This window comes from Bufo gargarizans, chromosome 8, assembly GCF_014858855.1.
Source record: "Bufo gargarizans isolate SCDJY-AF-19 chromosome 8, ASM1485885v1, whole genome shotgun sequence".
Lineage (NCBI taxonomy): Eukaryota > Metazoa > Chordata > Amphibia > Anura > Bufonidae > Bufo > Bufo gargarizans.
This window is the reverse complement of record NC_058087.1, coordinates 175,523,430-175,541,320: the sequence shown is the minus strand read 5'-3', so window position 1 is coordinate 175,541,320 and position 17,891 is coordinate 175,523,430. Positions and strand designations below refer to the sequence as shown.

At 47.4% G+C, this 17,891-nt stretch overlaps 1 protein-coding gene across 1 annotated transcript in view; it reads left to right on the top strand.

Annotated features, from left to right (window-relative positions):
• COG7 (component of oligomeric golgi complex 7) overlaps positions 1 to 17,891 on the top strand; it is a 40,612-nt gene that overhangs the window by 10,601 nt on the left and 12,120 nt on the right. Inside the window, 5 exon segments of the mRNA XM_044303209.1 lie at positions 1,418 to 1,540; positions 3,948 to 4,146; positions 9,816 to 9,943; positions 11,007 to 11,161; positions 15,424 to 15,540. Coding sequence (XP_044159144.1) covers positions 1,418 to 1,540; positions 3,948 to 4,146; positions 9,816 to 9,943; positions 11,007 to 11,161; positions 15,424 to 15,540 — 722 coding nt within the window.

Sequence of the window (17,891 nt, the reverse complement as noted above, 5' to 3'; positions counted from 1 at the left end):
GGCTGTCACCCCTGGAAATCCACACAGGGGACAATACCATGGGAGACTACACTGTTCTGTCCAAGGATGAATTATTTGGAGCTCCATTGTGGTATTCGTTTGAATACTGTTTTCAGGTACTTAAATGTACCGGCGGAGTGCTAAAACACAGTAATTCCTGCAAATCCATAGCATAATCCACAGCAGACTTTTTTCCCCCTGTATTTTACTTACTTAGGATTGGCAGATATCCTAATTCGTTGCGATTTTATTTTCGGAGAAGCCCCCTTTAATTTCAGGAGTGATGCAGTAGTAACCTGCAGAGCTGGAGGGGTGTGGGTTTGCCCGTTAGTAGGCCGCCGCCACCATACTCAGATCGTTGCCCCCTTTGCTGTGTGAATGACACTTGGAAGTGATGCCATGCCGACGTCCTCTGACACATCAGTACAGTACATACTGTAACACAGGATAGCCTCAGTGACGCGTCTTCGCTCCGTGCCAGCTGTACAGGTATATGACGTAGCCGTGACCCCTTCTTTGCCAACACGGGTGGAGCTTATTTGAAACGGGCCATTGCTGATAACTTAAAAAGCTCTTCTTATCTTCATAAGCCAACATTCCCTATAAAACCTTGGGTACACGTCCAGCACTGCGTGGCAAGATCTTGACCTTACCCTGTTAAGGACTGTGCTGCAGCCAAAGCACTCCCTGTGTCATTCTGGAGCACTGCCGGTCCATATCCGTTGTCATTTTTTAGTCTGAATTTGTCCCTTTAAAGGGTTGTCGCGTCAGAGATTCCCCTCTATCGACCATTGCACAGAACTGCTGCAGAGGATCAGAGTTGCAGTCGGCTCCGTGCGACACCGTGGTTGTCAGGGGTAGGCTGACACAGGATATTAATTTTCCACACAAGACAAACCCTTTAAGGATTATATCACAGGATTGTATTATCCGCTGCCTCCTAAATAATAGACCGCTTGTTTCCCTTAGAGCAGGCATGTCCAAACTGCGGCCCTCCAGCTGTTGCAAAACTACAACTCCCAGCATGCCTGGATAGCTTACAGCTATTAGGGCATGCTGGGAGTTGTAGTTTTGCAACAGCTGGAGGGCCGCAGTTTGGACATGCCTGCCTTAAAGCATGCTAGGAGTTGTAGTGTCGCAACAACTTGAAAGCCATGCTTTGGGAGGCCTGTGGTTTAGAGATTCGGCTCGCACAGGACTCAAACATGGACGGCTGTAGAATCCCCAGCAGAGGTCCGAGGCTGACCCCTGGATTTCTGCTGCCGACTTGCGTTTGTACATGTCACGGACCCAAATGCGGATTTAGCTCCATTCAATGTAATGTGTATGATGATAGTCTGTATACAGTGCTGCTGAGTATAAGGAAAAGTTACCCGTTCTGTAGTGTTCTCCCCAATAATGCTGTGCTCCCCGTCAGGTTCAGCTGGTATCAGCGTGGCAGGAACTTTGTCAGAGCGAGATGTCCCTGGATCGGCAGCTGACGGAGTTTTATGACACCTTGCTCAGTGCATGGCACACGCAGCTTCAGTGGGTCTCGCAGGTAGGTGGTGTCTCTAGTCATGAATTACATTGCTCTGGCTCTACAGAGCTTCTGAAAAACGTACGAGGTCCCCAGCCAGCCTCTCCCAGATCTAATATTCCTGTGTGTGTCTATTAGGCTAGGTTCACATTAGCGCAATTTTACTGCTTTTCTGTTGTTGTATAGGAAAAAAATGCTCAACACCAACGGTCCCCGACGGATCCCATTGTCTATAATGGGGTCTGTCAGGTCTCTGTTACGGTTATGATTACAGTTAAGGTATGATTAATATATAGTGTGTGTGTTATAAAGTCAGCCTTTGACACGTGGGGAGCCACTTTCAAAAGGTGGCGCTAGCGAGATGGTTCTCGGAAAGACCTCTTTGCGTATTATTTTCCCATGGAGCATTGCCAATAAGTCTCTAGACACAGCGGGTCCCTTTAAGGAGAGCCGGTACCAACCCTAAGCTGCATCCCTGGGAAGTGGAAACCTTCGATTGTGATGTAGATTGACCTGCACTCCGTAACGATCCGTGCTTCACTGCTCCGTCCTGATATAAGCACTTGATAAATTTTATGGCCTGTCCACCGGGCACCTGCGGTCTGAACCTGATGTTCTAATTGATGCTTCACTTATCTGATGTGCGGCTGCACATTCCCACAGCCTAATTATACCACAGACCTGAAAGGATGTAGGTCACTTTATGCCCCCTCATTTAGACCTACTGTAAAATGAGAGACCCTCCTCCTCATAAACCCTCATTTCCCGTGGTACAGTAAAGCTCTTCACATTTAGTGTTTTTTTTTTTTTTTTCCTTTTTCTTTTTAATGTGTCGAGACTTAAGAGATCGCTATCTGGCTTGTAGGAATGCAAGGTAGATATGCATCTCTCACCTGCCCTTGACATGAATTGTTATGCAGCCTCATGCACGCAGCACCTGTCATACTGATATAATGGGATCCTGGTGACCATGTGAACTTGTAATACATTTATATGGGGTATTCCCATCTTGGCTGTTTTTAGCATATACACACGATATGCTGTAAATGTTTGATAGTGATGAGCAAACCCAAACTTCTCCAGGTTCGGTTGGGTTAGGAATTCCGTTATAGGTTCCGTTATAATGGAATTCATAGACTGAATGCAAAAGGGAAGCCTTTAAGAGGCGTTCCGTTTTGAGCCGTCATAATAGAAGTCTATGGCCAAGCATAACGGATCCGTCTGGTTTCCGTTATGCAGGACTTTGTTTTCCGTCCTGCCTAACGGAAACCAGATGGATCCGTTATCCTTGGCCATAGACTTCTGTTATGACAGATCAAAATGGAATGCCTCTTAAAGGCTTCCGTTTTGCATTCTGTCTATGAATTCCGTTATATATCCTTTATAATGGAACCAATAATAGAATTCCGGACCCACCAGAACCTTAGTTCGCTCATCCCTAGCAGTGATGGCCAGTTCGCAGTGTTCGCCTGCGAACACATGCGGGCTGCCATCTTGACTCACCCGGCCGGCGATGCACAGGTAAGCCCTTACCTGTGCCTGTGCCGCGAGCCGGTCTGAAATCAAATGCGGTCACCGGGAGCAGGCAGTTCCGAGAACAGCTGCCGGGGGCCTTTATGGGGCTGTTCTCGGAACTGCCTGCTCCCCGTGACCGCATTTGATTTCAGACCGGCTCGCGGCACAGGTAAGGGCTTACATGTGCATCGCCGGCCGGGTGAGTCAAGATGGCAGCCCGCATGTGTTTGCAGGCGAACACTGCGAACTGGCCATCACTGATCCCTAGTTCCTGGACCCACAGTTGCAGGATCAGGAGAACAGGTGTCCTTCCCGCTACACTTTATTAGAGAGATCGTTGAGCAAATCCTTCTCTATTGATATCCTTAGGAAAAGTGGCCTCATGGCAGCTTAATGGGTTAATCTGCTGTATCCAGGCCGGTGAGCGAACCCTGAAAGCATAGACGTCGCAGTGATCATCCAAGCGTCGAGGTTAAAATTTATTAAAAATGTGCATGGTCAGAATAAATGCCATTCATTCCCCCGGCCCCCCATTTTCTTTTCTAAAATTATAGGATCTCTGTAAAGCAGACAGTGTCAGCAGGTTTTAATTATCCCATTCGCCTCACAGCGGTGTAGTAGTGTGCAGCCTGCCCTATAGGGCGTATTCTGTGGTCTACCTGTGTAGGCCAAAGCCATGGGGTACTAGCTTTACGAGTGATCAGACCCACATTCTAATCACAGCCAATAGAGATGACGGGTCCGTCGTCACAATAAACTATAAGCATAAAAGCATAAAATATGGCGGCTTGTGGCACAAAGACGCCCATGATTAGCCCTGGAGGAATGGGGTTGATTGCCTTACAAACTTCTGCAAGCACTTTAGCCACATGCGTAAGATTTAAACCTCATAGGATTTTTCTACTTGTCACAGATTTTTAAGAAGCCTCATGAAGTGGTGACTGTTCTGCTGATACAGACCCTCGCCGCCATGGTGCCATCCATCCCCGTCTGTCTAAGCTCCGCCATGGAGAGGACGAGTCCCGAGCATAAGCTCAGCACCTTGCTGGAGCTTTTCCAGGCCACCGGTCACTTTGCTAAGGCTCTGGAAGCTGCCATCATGCCCCGTATCGGTAAGAGGTGGTCGTGTTTCACCTGGAGATGTTCAATGTTATTTTACTCCAAGGCGCAGCTCTTAACTCATTGAAACTTTTTGTTTCTTGAACAACTTTTTGAAGATGTTTATCCACAAGGATCTCCACCTATTAGTGTCCCCTGACCTCCATTCTGCAAGGGAAGTAGAGAGGTGGAAATTCTACTAAGGGAACTGCTCTATGGCAACGCTGGTCACGGCCATGATCGCACGGGCATTGCAGTGTAGTGGTGATCCCGTAAAAATTAATTTCACATGGGAGCCACAACTGCAACCCTTGAATTGCAAAAAATCCAACCTTGCTGGATTGTTTTTAATTCAGGGCGTCACAGGTTGCAACTCCTTTAATTTCTATGGGATCATCACTACATTCTGATGCCCCTGCGATCCTGACCGCAACCAGTGTCGCTGTTTAACTGTACCTTTAGGGTAGGGCTACCTGGTGACTTTGGTTGCGTACAAATCGGCCACCCAAAAAAAGTGTGCATTTTCCTGTGACTTGCTGTCCGTGACAGTTTTATGGTGTGCTTTGCTTGTCGTGGGTGATTTTTGGACTTTCGACACCCATCAGACAAATTGTTGCAATCACACATGATTTAAATTGCATGTGAATGACAACCTGCAAGATTTGATGTTTTGAGACTGCCACGTTGCGTTGCAGTGTGACCATGTTTACAATCTTTACGTGCAACCTCTGACGCGCAGCTATAGTCGGTGTGTAGCCCTAGCCTTAGGCCGAATGCACACGGCCGTGAGCGGTCCGTGGTAACACGGGCTGGATTCCTGCTGAGAGCAGGAGCGCACGGCGTCATTGGTTGCTATGACGCCGTGTGCTTCCTGCTGCCGCCGCAGTACGGTAATACACTGGTATAGATCATACCAGTGTATTACTGCACTGCGGCGGCGGCAGCAGGAAGCGCACGGCGTCATAGAAACCATTGACGCCGTGCGTTCCTGCTCTGAACAGGAATCCAGCCCGGCATACCTCAGACCGCTCTTGGCCGCGGAACACGGCCGTGTGCATTCGGCCTTAAGGAAATTACTGAGACCTCGTTCTTCTAATAAGTGGGAGTCCCAGATTTGATCCTCCATCTATCAGACATTCAATGTGGTCCATCAGGTGTTGGTGTCTGCTGCAAGACGGATCCAGCACTATGTTATAGAGTAGGTGTGAACATACCCATACTTGTGAGGTCTTTGACTACTGTTAGGCTCTGTTTACCCCCCGCTTTGTTGGTTCCGACTATAATGGAAGTTACACCACTGCAACCGATCCATCGCTGGACACACTCCTGTGCTGCCCTACTGCATCATTGAACTATAGAGTCCATCGGGTTCTGTCAAATTCCTAGAATTCAATGTTCATGGGAGCCATATGTAGTCCAGGTGAGATTGCATAGCTGGAGAAGCTGGAGGGTGCTGCAGGGGCATAGCTGGAGAAGGTGGAGGGTGCTGCAGGGGCATAGCTGGGGGAAGTGGAGGGAGCTGGAGGGGCATAGCTGGGGGAAGTGGAGGGAGCTGGAGGGGCATAGCTGGGGGAAGTGGAGGGAGCTGCAAGGGCATAACTGGGGGAAGTGGAGGGAGCTGCAAGGGCATAACTGGGGGAAGTGCAGGGTGCTGCAGGGGCATAGCTGGGGGAAGTGGAGGGAGCTGCAAGGGCATAACTGGGGGAAGTGGAGGGAGCTGCAAAGTCATAGCTGGTTAAAGTGGAGGGTGCTGTAGGGGCATAGCTGGAGAAGGTGGAGGGTGCTGCAGGGGCATAGCTGGGAAATATGGAGGGTGCTGCAAGGGCAAAGTGGAGGGTGCTGCAAGGGCATAACTTGGGGAGTGGAGGGAGCTGCAAAGTCATAGCTGGGGGAAGTGGAGGGTGCTGCAGGGGCATAGTTGAATGGTGCTTTCTGTTAAAGAAATGTATTAAATAAGAATATTTGGAATTAGGAAAACTTTGGGCTGTGCTGTACGCTCAGGAGGCTCATGTTCCCTTCCTCCAGAAGTGCTGTCAGACCTTGTTCAGTTGCTGTTATGCTCTGTTTCTCCTTAAAGCTCCTTGTTCTTGGCTCTGGGACATTAGCATCGTCAATAGCGTTGGCTGATATCCACAGGGAGCGGTGTACGAGTGCTGCAGCTCCGCTGGTTTACTCTGCAGCTGCTAAACTTTGCTGACTCGTGAATTCCTGTCCTGTATAGAAATATAGAGGTAAAAATGCAGTTTGGTAGGTTTAAAGAGGTTGTACAGTTCATCATGTTTTTCCTACAAGCTGGGAGTGCTAGTTTAGATGCTGCCGTTTCTATCCCCCCCCCCCCCCCCCCCGGATCTCCGTTTACTTCCGGACAGCAATCGCGAGCCATGTGGACCCATGACCGCTGTGGAAGGCGCTGGTTTCAGTGGTGATAGGTCTGAAATCACTGATTAGCGGCAGCAATCACGTGTTTGGATGGCACGTCACTGCTGCCCAGAAGTAAACGTAGCCTGATGAGGACCGGAGTGGCACTTTAAACAGGGGGTATGTGTTATATTATTATTTTAAAGCCCTCCCAGACGTTCGGAGAGAAAATTGTATATAGCAGACTACCCCTATAACAATCTGCCTGCCTGCCGCCAACACTGGAGGGAAGCCTACGTCACACTGAACTCAATAAGCTCCAAAGCCCCCCCCCCCCCCACCTAGTGATGGCTGCCGGCATCAAGGATTTTATTGTTTAATTTCAAGAGTTTATCAGAAAATTGTGCCTTTCGTTAAAAGGGGGTTTTATAGTAAGAGGCTAAAGACACAACAGAAAGGATCTGGGTAAGTATTAAAGGGGTTTTCTGGGACTATAATATTGATGGCCTGTCCTAGGATACTAATGGCACCCCGCCGGACTGTTGATGGGGCAGTGGCACACTAACGAGCACGGTGTACCCTCCGTTATTTACTTGGCGCAGCACTGTACATTTGATAGTGGCTCTGCCTGGTATTGCAACTCATTTCCTATTCACTTCAATGTGTGATAATTAGCGTTGAGAGAAGTGAGTTCCGGATGCTTCATCCAAAGTCGCTTCTTTGAAAACGGCGGAATAATACTGTATGGAGATCCGTCTCCGTACAGTATTAGAATGTATGGGCTCCGATGAGCCGCACTTAGTTATTCGCAAAGTCGCGTGTGACTTCGTTGAATAACTTTGGCAATTGATCTTCAAAATGGAAGACCACTTTAAAACGTGAAACCGAACTCGGCTTCGGGTCCGACCAGTACCTCGGCAATGAAGCAGAGTTCAGTTTCAAGTTTTAAAGTGGTTTTCTACTTTAAAGATCAATTGCCAAAGTTATTCAACGAAGTCACGCGCGACTTCGTGAATAACTAACTGCGGCTCATCGGAGCCCATACGTTCTAATACTGTACGGAGACGGATCTCCGTATAGTATTAGGCTACTTTCACACTAGCGTTCGAGCGGATCCGTTCTGAACGGATCCGCTCATATTAATGCAGACGGTGGCTCCGTTCAGAACGGATCCGTCTGCATTATATTGTCAAAAAATGTCTAAGTGTGAAATTAGCCTGAACAGATCCGTCCAGACTTTTACATTGAAAGTCAATGGGGGACGGATCCATTTGAAGATTGAGCCATAGTGTGTCATCTTCAAACGGATCCGTCCCCTATTGACTTCAGGTGTCCGCCTGCTGAGCGGAGCGGAGGACAAACGCTGCCAGACTGATGCATTCTGAGCGGATCCGCTTCCACTCAGAATGCATTGGGGCTGGACGGAAGCGTTCGGGTCCGCTTGTGAGCCCCTTCAAACGGAGCTCACAAGCGGACAGCCGAACGCTAGTGTGAAAGTAGCCTTATTCTGAAGTTTTGAATGAAGCGACTTCAGATAAAGTATCCGAAGCGCGCTTCGCTCAACACTAGTGATAATCTATGACCACGTTGGGTCTGTGATGCCTCCTTTTCTAGCAGTATCAGATTACAATGTTGGGGCTCTTGCACACAGTCGTATTTTTTGTCTGTGTCCATTCCGTGTTTTTTTGTGGCCTGTGTGTGGAACCATTCATTTCAATGGGTCTGCAAAAAAAATTGAAATTACTCCGTGTACATTCCGTATTCGTATGTCCACATGGCCGTTCCGCAAAAGAAGCATAGAACATGTCCTATTCTTGCCTTGTTTTGCGGACAAGGACAGGCCTTGTTACAATGGATCTGCAAAAAACGGATGTAACACGGATGGCATCAGTTTTTTTAGCAGATTTGTGTTTTGCAGACTGCAAAATACATACGGTCGTGTGCACGAGCCCTTAGAATGGTGTTCAGTGACAGTCGCTTCTAAGAGAGGGGTGTCTATGATAACATGCTGTGTAGCCAGTGAAGCATTTTAGGTAGGTCCTTCAACCGAAAATCTAAATGGGGACAAACATTGAGCCTCGATGGATGGAGCCCATTTAAGCATGTCATACTGCAACCATGGATACCCAAAATATTTTATGCGGATACCCCTCTGGCCCGTCCCTTGCGTTTGCTTCACTGCCCCTGTTCTTCTGTCTCCTTGGCCCCTATAGGTTTGGTACAGGGCCTCCTGTCTTGGAAAAATCTTGCATAGGTCTACTATGTAAAGTCTATAATGATGTTTATGTCACCACCAGACATCTGAGAAGCTCTGACAGACGTCTAGAACCTCCTCCTTGAGGTTCCTTTGTTTTGCTTTCATTTTCTCATCTCGTTAGCCTCTCTCAGCTGTCATGTAGTTGCACTGATTGCATCCCTTTAAATCCTTTTCCCATAGTGATAGCAGAAGACTGCATGGGTGCATGTAGCAGTGCCGGTTGCGTTCTTTTCTCTCACTCCTTGTGACCTTTTCCCATAGTGCATCACTTTGCGGTTTATACAACTTCCTGGAGTGTGTGCATGCTCTTCCTACTTCTGAGTCTTCTACAAGATAAGTTTTGTTCATTTATTTGTGTCTTGCTGTTTGCTGGATCCCAGGAGACCCTGACTCCCTCCGTATCTAGTGTAGGGAGCCGGTGGTCGTGTCCCCTCACTATTATAGGGTGTTCAGGTGTTATACAGTCGAGGTACGAGGATATGCGATCATCTACCATTGGGATTTTCGCATAGGCTGAGTAGTCAGGGAGAGTGCCAGGTCTGATGCAGGGGTTTCCCTTTTTGTTCCTTAGTTTTGGATCCAGTCAGTCGTATATTCATTTTGTGTTTTCTAGTTTCCTGCACACCTTCCGTGACATTATAAACCGCCGTCTGTCAGAGCTTCTCAGATGTCTGGTGGTGACAGTTTATGCGTGAAGCCAGGTATATACAGCTGGCCCCCTTCTGTGTGCCAGCTTCCTAACCAGTGGTGTCTGCAGTGGAATTGATTTTGGCATTGAAGGAGGATACAGATCAAACATCTGTGCTTTTCATAAGAATACTTGAAGTACTAGAATAAAATTCAACTAAAACCTTACCGTTCCCGATTAAGAATGCGGCCTGGACACCCATTACTTCCTCTACGTAGGCGACTGTCAAGTCACCTGAGCCGTTTGGTTGAATTTTTTTGGTGAGGTTGCCCAATATCGGTTGCATCATGGCCGAAATGGCAACAAACTCGACCTATGCTGTTTTAACATGCCAGTATTTTAATCTTCTATTAATTAGTGTCCCTCCTTGTCTGTGACAGGGGAGCACAACATCGTGAAGGTGATGGAGCTCGTTGAGGCCGTGTATGGAGCGTACAAACCTTTCCAGCTGCGGTACGGGAACCTGGAGGAGTCACACCTTCTAATACAGCTGAGCGCCATACCACTGGTGAGATCCGGCAGATACAGGATATCCGCGCATCCAATAATCAACCTGGCGGCAATTATAGACTCGTTACCTTATATAAGACAGTGCAGGGGACCCCCACACTAATCAGATACTTATCTCCTATCCTGTATGTTGTTTATGGGAAAACCCCCTTTAAAGGGGTTGTGCCATAATTGATGTAAAAAAAATGAAAATCATCCATCTATAGGACATGACAACCTCTTTCTAACAAAGCTAGAACCAGCCCTGTACCTCACATGGCTCCAGAGATGTCCCCATTCATTGCTCCAATTGCTCTGCTAGTTTATCTTCAGCCTGGCAGCTCAGGGGACGTGTCCTTTCTGCTGCAGCTCTCTCCCTGTAGCTGCCAAAGCTTCTAACAGAACATATTGATTGTGGCAGCTGAATATTTAAACTGAGCATGTGCGACCACCTCAGTAAGATGGACAAAAAATAAGGAAAACTGCAAACAGCAGGTGGCGCTATACAGATAAAGCGGATTTCAGGAGAAATTTTTCATTTTTAAGATGCCCGATTCTTTATTCCAGCCGCTGCCAGTCTCCTGTGAGCCATTCCCCTCTCCCCACTGAAAACACATGCCACGTCCAGCTTGCATGTGCAAAAGTTAGGAGGCTCAGCTGCTGACTGAATAAGCATTGGCCCACAATTACTTGGAGTTGGAGTACTTTGCGCCAAATTTAATTAAAAGGTGCACGCCTCTTGGTAAATTTGGAGCATTTGTATTTGTCCAACACTCAGAAAATCACATTTATGCTTGCCTATAGCAGGGGTAGACGTGCTGCAAGCTTCGCGTACGTCCAGAATTTCTTTTTTGCAAGATTAATTATATTGAAGGCCACGTCCACTTTACTTGTCACTTTTCAAATTTGGCAAGCAACGAGAAATGTCACACATTTTTGCGCAAATTTACTGGCAGAGTTGACCTGCAAATCTGGTGTAAAGCGCTGAGCGCGTGGCGCGAGCCTCAATCATCTGTGTGCAGGAAGAGCTCCAGCGTTTGGGTCAGTTCTATCCAACGTAAAGCTTTTCTCTTGTCCTGCAGGAACACGGCGAGGCCCTAGACTGTGTCCAGGAGCTCTCGCACTCGGTGTCTCGGCTGTTCAGCCTGGCGTCGAGCGCAGTGGAGCGATGCATCAAACTGACCGATGGCCTGGGGGTGTGCGGCCTGCTGCAAGCACTGCAGTCTCTGTTCAAAAAGTGAGTATCGTCTCCAGGGCACGCCCCCAGGAGCGGAATACACCTGACCTCATGTCGCAAAGCAGCAGTCCGTGGAGAGTCTGTCTGTGGGTCAGGGGTAGGCAACCTCCGGCACTCCAGCTGTTGTGTAACTACAACTCCCAGCATGCATACTTGCTCTGCTCTTATAAGAACACTCATAGAAATGAATGGAGCATGCTGGGAACTGTAGTTTCACAACAGCTGGAGTGCCGATGGTTGCTGATCCCTGCTGTGGGTTATCGCTGGGGACATAGGCCTTCATGGCAGGACTTCCTCCAGGGTTCCTGCAGTAGCATCGGAAGGTCTTCTAGTGAAGTGATATGTCACAGATCTGTCCAGAAATATCACCGTACATGCAGGCCCCACCGTATGGACACTGCCCAGCGCCTGCACTCGTTTACAGCAGCTAATAAAATATGCATTGAGTCCTATGGGCCAGTAGTGCTGCGTATATGTCTCCGCTGGAATGTAATATGTGATTGATGAAGATGCGTTATGGAGTTATTGAAAATTCTGCTCAGAATTTATTTTCCTGTCACTTTTAGGTCTAGCATTCTGTGTGGATTATTATCTTGTGTACAGTGGTTGGCGCTTTGTTTTTCCGATAAAGTTTCAAACATCCGGCTTACACGTAGCGGTAAAAGGGGTTCTCCCATGATTATATATAGTACAAGCTAGAACCGGCCCTGTACCTGACATGGATCCAGAGATCTCCCGAATCATTGCTCTGCTAGATTTATATCAAGCTCTCTATCACAGCTTAAGGGTCTATTCACACGTCCGCATCCGTTCCGCAATTTTGCAGAACAGGTGCGGACCCATTCATTTTCAATGGGGCCGGAATGTGCTGTCCGCATCCGTATTTGCGGATCCGCACTTCTGTTCTGCAAAAAAATAGAACATGTCCTATTCTTGTCCGCAAAAGGCATTTTCTGAGAGAGCGCCAGCGATGTGCGGTCCGCAAAATGCAGAACGCACATTGCCGGTGTCCGTGTTTTGTGGATCCGCAAAACACATACGGACATGTGAATGGACCCTAAGGGATGTGTCCTGCTGCAGCTTTCTCCTCATCACAGCTCAAGTTGTGTGTCCTTTCTGATGCAGCTATCTCCCTATACTAGCTTGTGAGGGGGCGGGGGGGGGGGGGGGTGTCCTTTCTACTACAGCTCTGCCTACCACAGCTCAGATGGTCTTCTTTCTGCTGCAGATCTCTCTCTCTATTACAGCTTAAAGGGACACTGACAGGCCCAATAAGCATAATTATCGATATATATATGCATGCACATGTAATCGCTCTTCTTTCTGCCCAAGGGGCGGCGTTTCAGCTTCACTTCTGCCCAGGCAGCCTCCCCCCAACTGCCGTTTTGAAGCGCCGCCCAGATCATCAATATTCACTTCGCTGGGCGGCTTCTGCTGTCCCCGACCTTCCGAGATGCCGCGCATGCCCAGTAGAAAGCTATGGGATCTCGGAAGGTCGGGGACAGCAGAAGCCGCCCAGCGAAGTGAATATTGATGATCTGGGCGGCGCTTCAAAACGGCGGTTGGGGCGCGGCTGGCTGGGCAGAATTGAAGCTGAAACGCCGCCCCTTGGGCAGAAAGAAGAGCGATTACATCAGGTTATAAAACATCAGTTTGCAGTGTTCATAAGGTGGACAGGAGTTAGACTTATACGTTTTTAATAGAAGACCTGTGCATGCATATATATAGATAATTATGCTTATTGGGCCTGTCAGTGTCCCTTTAAGGAATGTGTCCTTTCTGCTGCAGCCTTTTCCCTATCACAGCTCAAGTTGCGTTTCCTTTCTGATGCAGCTCTCTCCCTATCACAGCTCAGGGGGTGTGTCACTTCTGCTGCAGCGCTCTCCCTATACTAGCTCAGGGGGCGTGTCCTTTCTACTACACCTCTACCTACTACAGCTGTCCCTACCACAGCTCAGGGGGATGTCCTTTCTGCTGAAGCTCTCTATCACAGCTCAAGGGTTGTGCCCCTTGTGCTGCAGCTCTCTCCTTGTAGCTATTACAGACTTTTACAGTAGATACAGCTGGTGACAAAGGATGGAACTGAAAATGAGTGTCCACCTGAAGTGGCTGAGAAATAAGGGAAAGAACAAACAGCAGGTGGCGCTATACAGGGAGTCAATGAGTTGTTAAATAAAAACTATGGCAAATATTTAATTACATGCAATTAAGAAATGATTCAGTCCAGGTGCTTAATGATCCATTTTGAGCTTCTTGTGTCTTCCACTAGGGGAGCTCAGGAGCTTACTGGTTATACCCTACCATGAAGTCAATACTAACTCAGTATACAGTCAGCCTATGAGCTCCCTCTAGTGGTGGCTGCAGGCAGTTATGTCTGTCTGTTCGGGGGATGTCTATATCAGATAAACCAGGCATGCTCCACCTGCGGCCCTCCAGCTGTTGCAAAACTACAACTCCCAGCATGCCCAAACAGCCTATAGCAGGGCATTGTGGGAGTTGTAGTTTTACAACAGCTGGAGGCCACAGGTTGTGCATGCCTGAAATAAACGGAGCTTCAACCACTCAGAATGTGAATTAAGATATTAATCAGCACAGAATGGTGGAGCTGGAAATGACAATGAAAGAGACAAACCCAAATCTGTCGCTACGTTTTACCCCCTTAAATTGCTGCAATGGCTGGTAGTTGAAATTATTATTTTTTTTTATCTCTGTAACTACCAGCATTCCTAGGGCTACATTCACACCATAGCTATAAATGGACAGGCTGTCAGGTTTTTTATGGCCATTTTGCATCCGTTTTTAAAAACAAAAGAATTTAATTGGTTTTATTTTATTTTTACATCCCAACTCCTGTGGTGCCCTCACAATATACATTATGTCCTCCATAGTGCACCCTGGACATACCGTGCCCCCTAGAGTGAATGATAGCCCCTATAGTGCCCCCCTAGTATAAAAAAAAATGCCCCCTACGATTTTTAATTCCTCCATTAGTGCCCACCAGTTCTGCTTCTGTTTAAAAAATAGACATATATATTTTCATCCACTTGCGCGCGCTGGGACAGCGTTCCTCACCTGATGCAGAAGGACCTGTGCTCCCAACATGATGACCTCAGCATGCGCTACCAGCAATCACAAGGAGGGGAAGCGCAGGTCCTTCTGCATCAGGTGAGGAACGACCGTCTCTGTGCATGTAAGTGGATAAAGTGAGTTTTTTTAATGTATTAAATTTTAACCCCTAAAACGCCATATTTCGCTAGTGTACATTTTTTAACCACCGTTGGACAGGTGCACTCCCGTCTGAATGGCCGTTAAAAACGGCCCCATTGATTTCAATGGGGTCCATCCGTGAAAACCTCCAAAAATAGGCCATGTCCTATTTTTTGACGGCCGCTATTGACTTTTAGTGGATCTGAAAACGGCCATGTGAATGTAGCCTGAAAATCAGCCACCAAAGCATCTGGGCAGTGAAGAACATAGGTCTCCTCTTCTCATAGGGGCCCCTGACTGCCAGCGAGTACCGTGATAAATATAATGTATTCACCTATCCAGCCAATTGTGACAGGTTCCCTTTCTCCGCCTTTTTCTTACTCATGATCTGTCATCAGCATGTGACCGACGGGGGTCCGACACCCAGGAACCCCTGGCGGATCAGTAGGGCAACAGCCGTCTCTCAGCGTCCCGCAGGACAGTGACATCACGACTAAAGGCCACATGGCCTGGACGCAGCTCAGCCCCATTGAAGTGAATGACGGGGCTTCCGAGTGTCCGACCCCCCGTCGATCAAATGCTGATGACCTATCCAGAGGATAGATCATCTGTAAGAAAAAGGTGGAGAACCCCTTTAAGAAACATTTCAGTTAAAGTGCGGGAGAAGGTAAGACGTATTCTACTGCAACCCGTGAGATTTGTGAGACCTTCAGTTGCTCGCTGCCTTATGTGACTTGCGACAACAGCATCCAGTCAATTAATGTCACTGCTGTTGTATCAGCACCGCATCCCAGACATGGTAGTAATTGGCAGCGTCGCAGAATGGGCAGGGAGCCAGGACCGTTCAGCTCCGACTGATTTATCGGGGGAAAGTTTGTGGATATCATTAGCATTTACTGGCATGGCTGTTGTCAAACAAAGGCAAAGCCCAGTTTTGCTTACTTACCGCTCACTACCTGGCAGCATCAGAAGGTCTTCACCTACAGGTGCGGAAAAAAACTGTCATGACTTCACTCCGCTCCAACGCCTTTTGCTTGTTGCGCTTTATTTCCCAGATATGTGTCCGATTTCACAAACACGCTGCAGTCAATAAGGAAGAAATACAAACTGGACAACGTCCCTGCGGATGCCTTCTTCTTGGAGGATTGGACGGCCTTCCAGCATTCAGTCAGGTAGGATAGGTCATCAGTATTAAAGTCTCGGAAAACCACTTTAAAGGCCATCATGGACATCTTTGCAACCATTTTTTGTCCCAATGCATCTAAAATGAAAAATGAAGCAACTTTGCAATAGGTCGTCATTAAAAATTTTCCCTGTCGTTTTGTTTCTGGCGCCATGTGTCTCCATGGTAACAGACAGCGAGCAGATTCTGTGTCCTAAAATCCTGTAGTGTTGCAGTCTCATTACGCTTTTATTCTGTCCCTTAGGGCTCATGCACACGAGCGTATTTTCTTTCCGTGTCCGCTCAGTTTTTTGTTTTGTTTTTGCGGACCGTATGCAGAACCCTTAATTTCAATGAGTCCGCAAAAAAAAGTTATCCCATTTCCGTATGTCCGTATTTCCGCTCCGCCAAAAAATAGAGCATGTCCTATTATTGTCCGCATTACAGACTAGCATAGGACTGTTCTATTAGGGGCCAGCTGTTCCTTTCCGCAAAATACGGAATGCACACGGACGTCATCCGTATTTTTTGCGGAACCGCAAAATACATACGGTCAGTGTGCATAGAGCTCTTACTTTGAGCTAGCGTACATTTTGCAGGTTAGCCAGAAGAAGAGGACAGACAGAAGGAAGTAATGACTGCAGGGTCAGACTGCACAGTTTGTTTGTAGTCTGTTACCATAGAGACTCATAGGTCAGTGTAGGAGGAAAGACTATAGGACCTTATTATTTTATTTAAACCTATTGCAAAGTTGCTTCATGTTTTCCATTTATATTCATCAAGATAATTAATGGAATTGTTTGCAAGGTCTACATAACCTTTAATTATAGAAGGGCGGGTGGGAAAGAATGAACGGGTAGGATTAGGGGGTGGGAGTGTGATCGGCATACTGCTAAAGAGAGGAACACCTTGGAACCTTTCGCTGTTGTCTGCTTTGGGATTTTTCTCCTTAAGTTATGTAATCTCGGTAAATGTTCCCGTCTCCTGCAGCGTGATGTAAGACAAGCTTGTGCAAACAGTGCCCTGGATCAGTAAAACCGTGTCTCGCACCACCTTCTTTTGTCCACAATGCCGATGGAACAGAATGTATGTGTACTGTCCCATAAAATCTGCAGAGTCAGTGTCTTTGACCGTAAGAGCTGGTGACTAATGAGATAAAAGCGTGTAATTTGGCAGGTGACGCTTCGGGACACAAAATATGTGGCATTTTTGTGTGTTTTATTTTCCAACGTATAACATGACATAGAAGTGTCTTCATCCAGTATGGGATCCGATAGCTGAAATCGCCACCATCGCTGGAGATATCAATGCTGGGAGTGCATTGTGCATGCTTACTACAGTACCATTAAAGTCATGGGAAACATTGTTCATTTTAGTTGGAAATGTACAGTCGTGGCCAAAAGTTTTGAGACACAGATTTTGGTTTTCACAAAGTTTACTGCTTCAGTGGTTTTGGATCTTTTTTTGTACTTAAGTACTTTAACTTAACAAGTGCACCAGGTTTATGCCAAGGCTCAATATTTCCAGAGTGGACCTTCCTATATCAAGACTTTTGCAGTTTGCTCTGGCATGCTGGATATCCACTTCTAGGCCAAGTCCTGGCTGACGACAACCCATTGTTGCCTAATCCGTGCTTGGAGTTTAGCACAATTTCTGTGCTTTTGTTTGTCCCCCCTTTTTTGAGGATTGACCACAGGTTCTCTATGGGATTAAAATCTGGGGAGTTTCCTGGCCATAGACCCAAAATGTCAATGTTTTGTTCACCGGCCCAGTTAGTTCTCACTTTTGCCTTGGGACATGGTCTCCTTCATACTGGAAAACGCATTGCTCATCACCAGATTGCATCCACCTGGATGGTTGGGAGAAGTTGCTCTTGGGGGGGGGGGGGATGTTTTGATCCCATTCTTTATTCATGGCAGTGTGCATAGGCAAAATTGTGAGTGAGCCCACTCCCCTGGATGAGAAGAGACCCCAAACATGAATGTTCATGTTAAGGCAAAAGTGAGAACTAAATGGTTCGGTGAACAAAACATTGAAATTTTGGCTCCAGTGCCAGTATACTCCCCAGATCTCAATCCCATAGAGAACCTGTGGCCAATCCTCAAAAGGCAGTTGGACAAGCAAAAACACCGACATTGTGATAAACTCCAAGTGCTGATTGGGCAAGAATGGGTAGCCGTCAGTCAGGATTTGGTCCAGAAGCCGATATCCAGTAGGCTAGGGAGAATCGCAGAAGTCTGGAAAAAGAAGGGTCAGCACTGGAAATATTGAGTCTTTGCATAAGGGTCCATTCAGACGTCCGTAGTGCATTGCGGATCCGCAATACACCCGGCCGGCACCCCCCCCCATAGAACTGCCTAT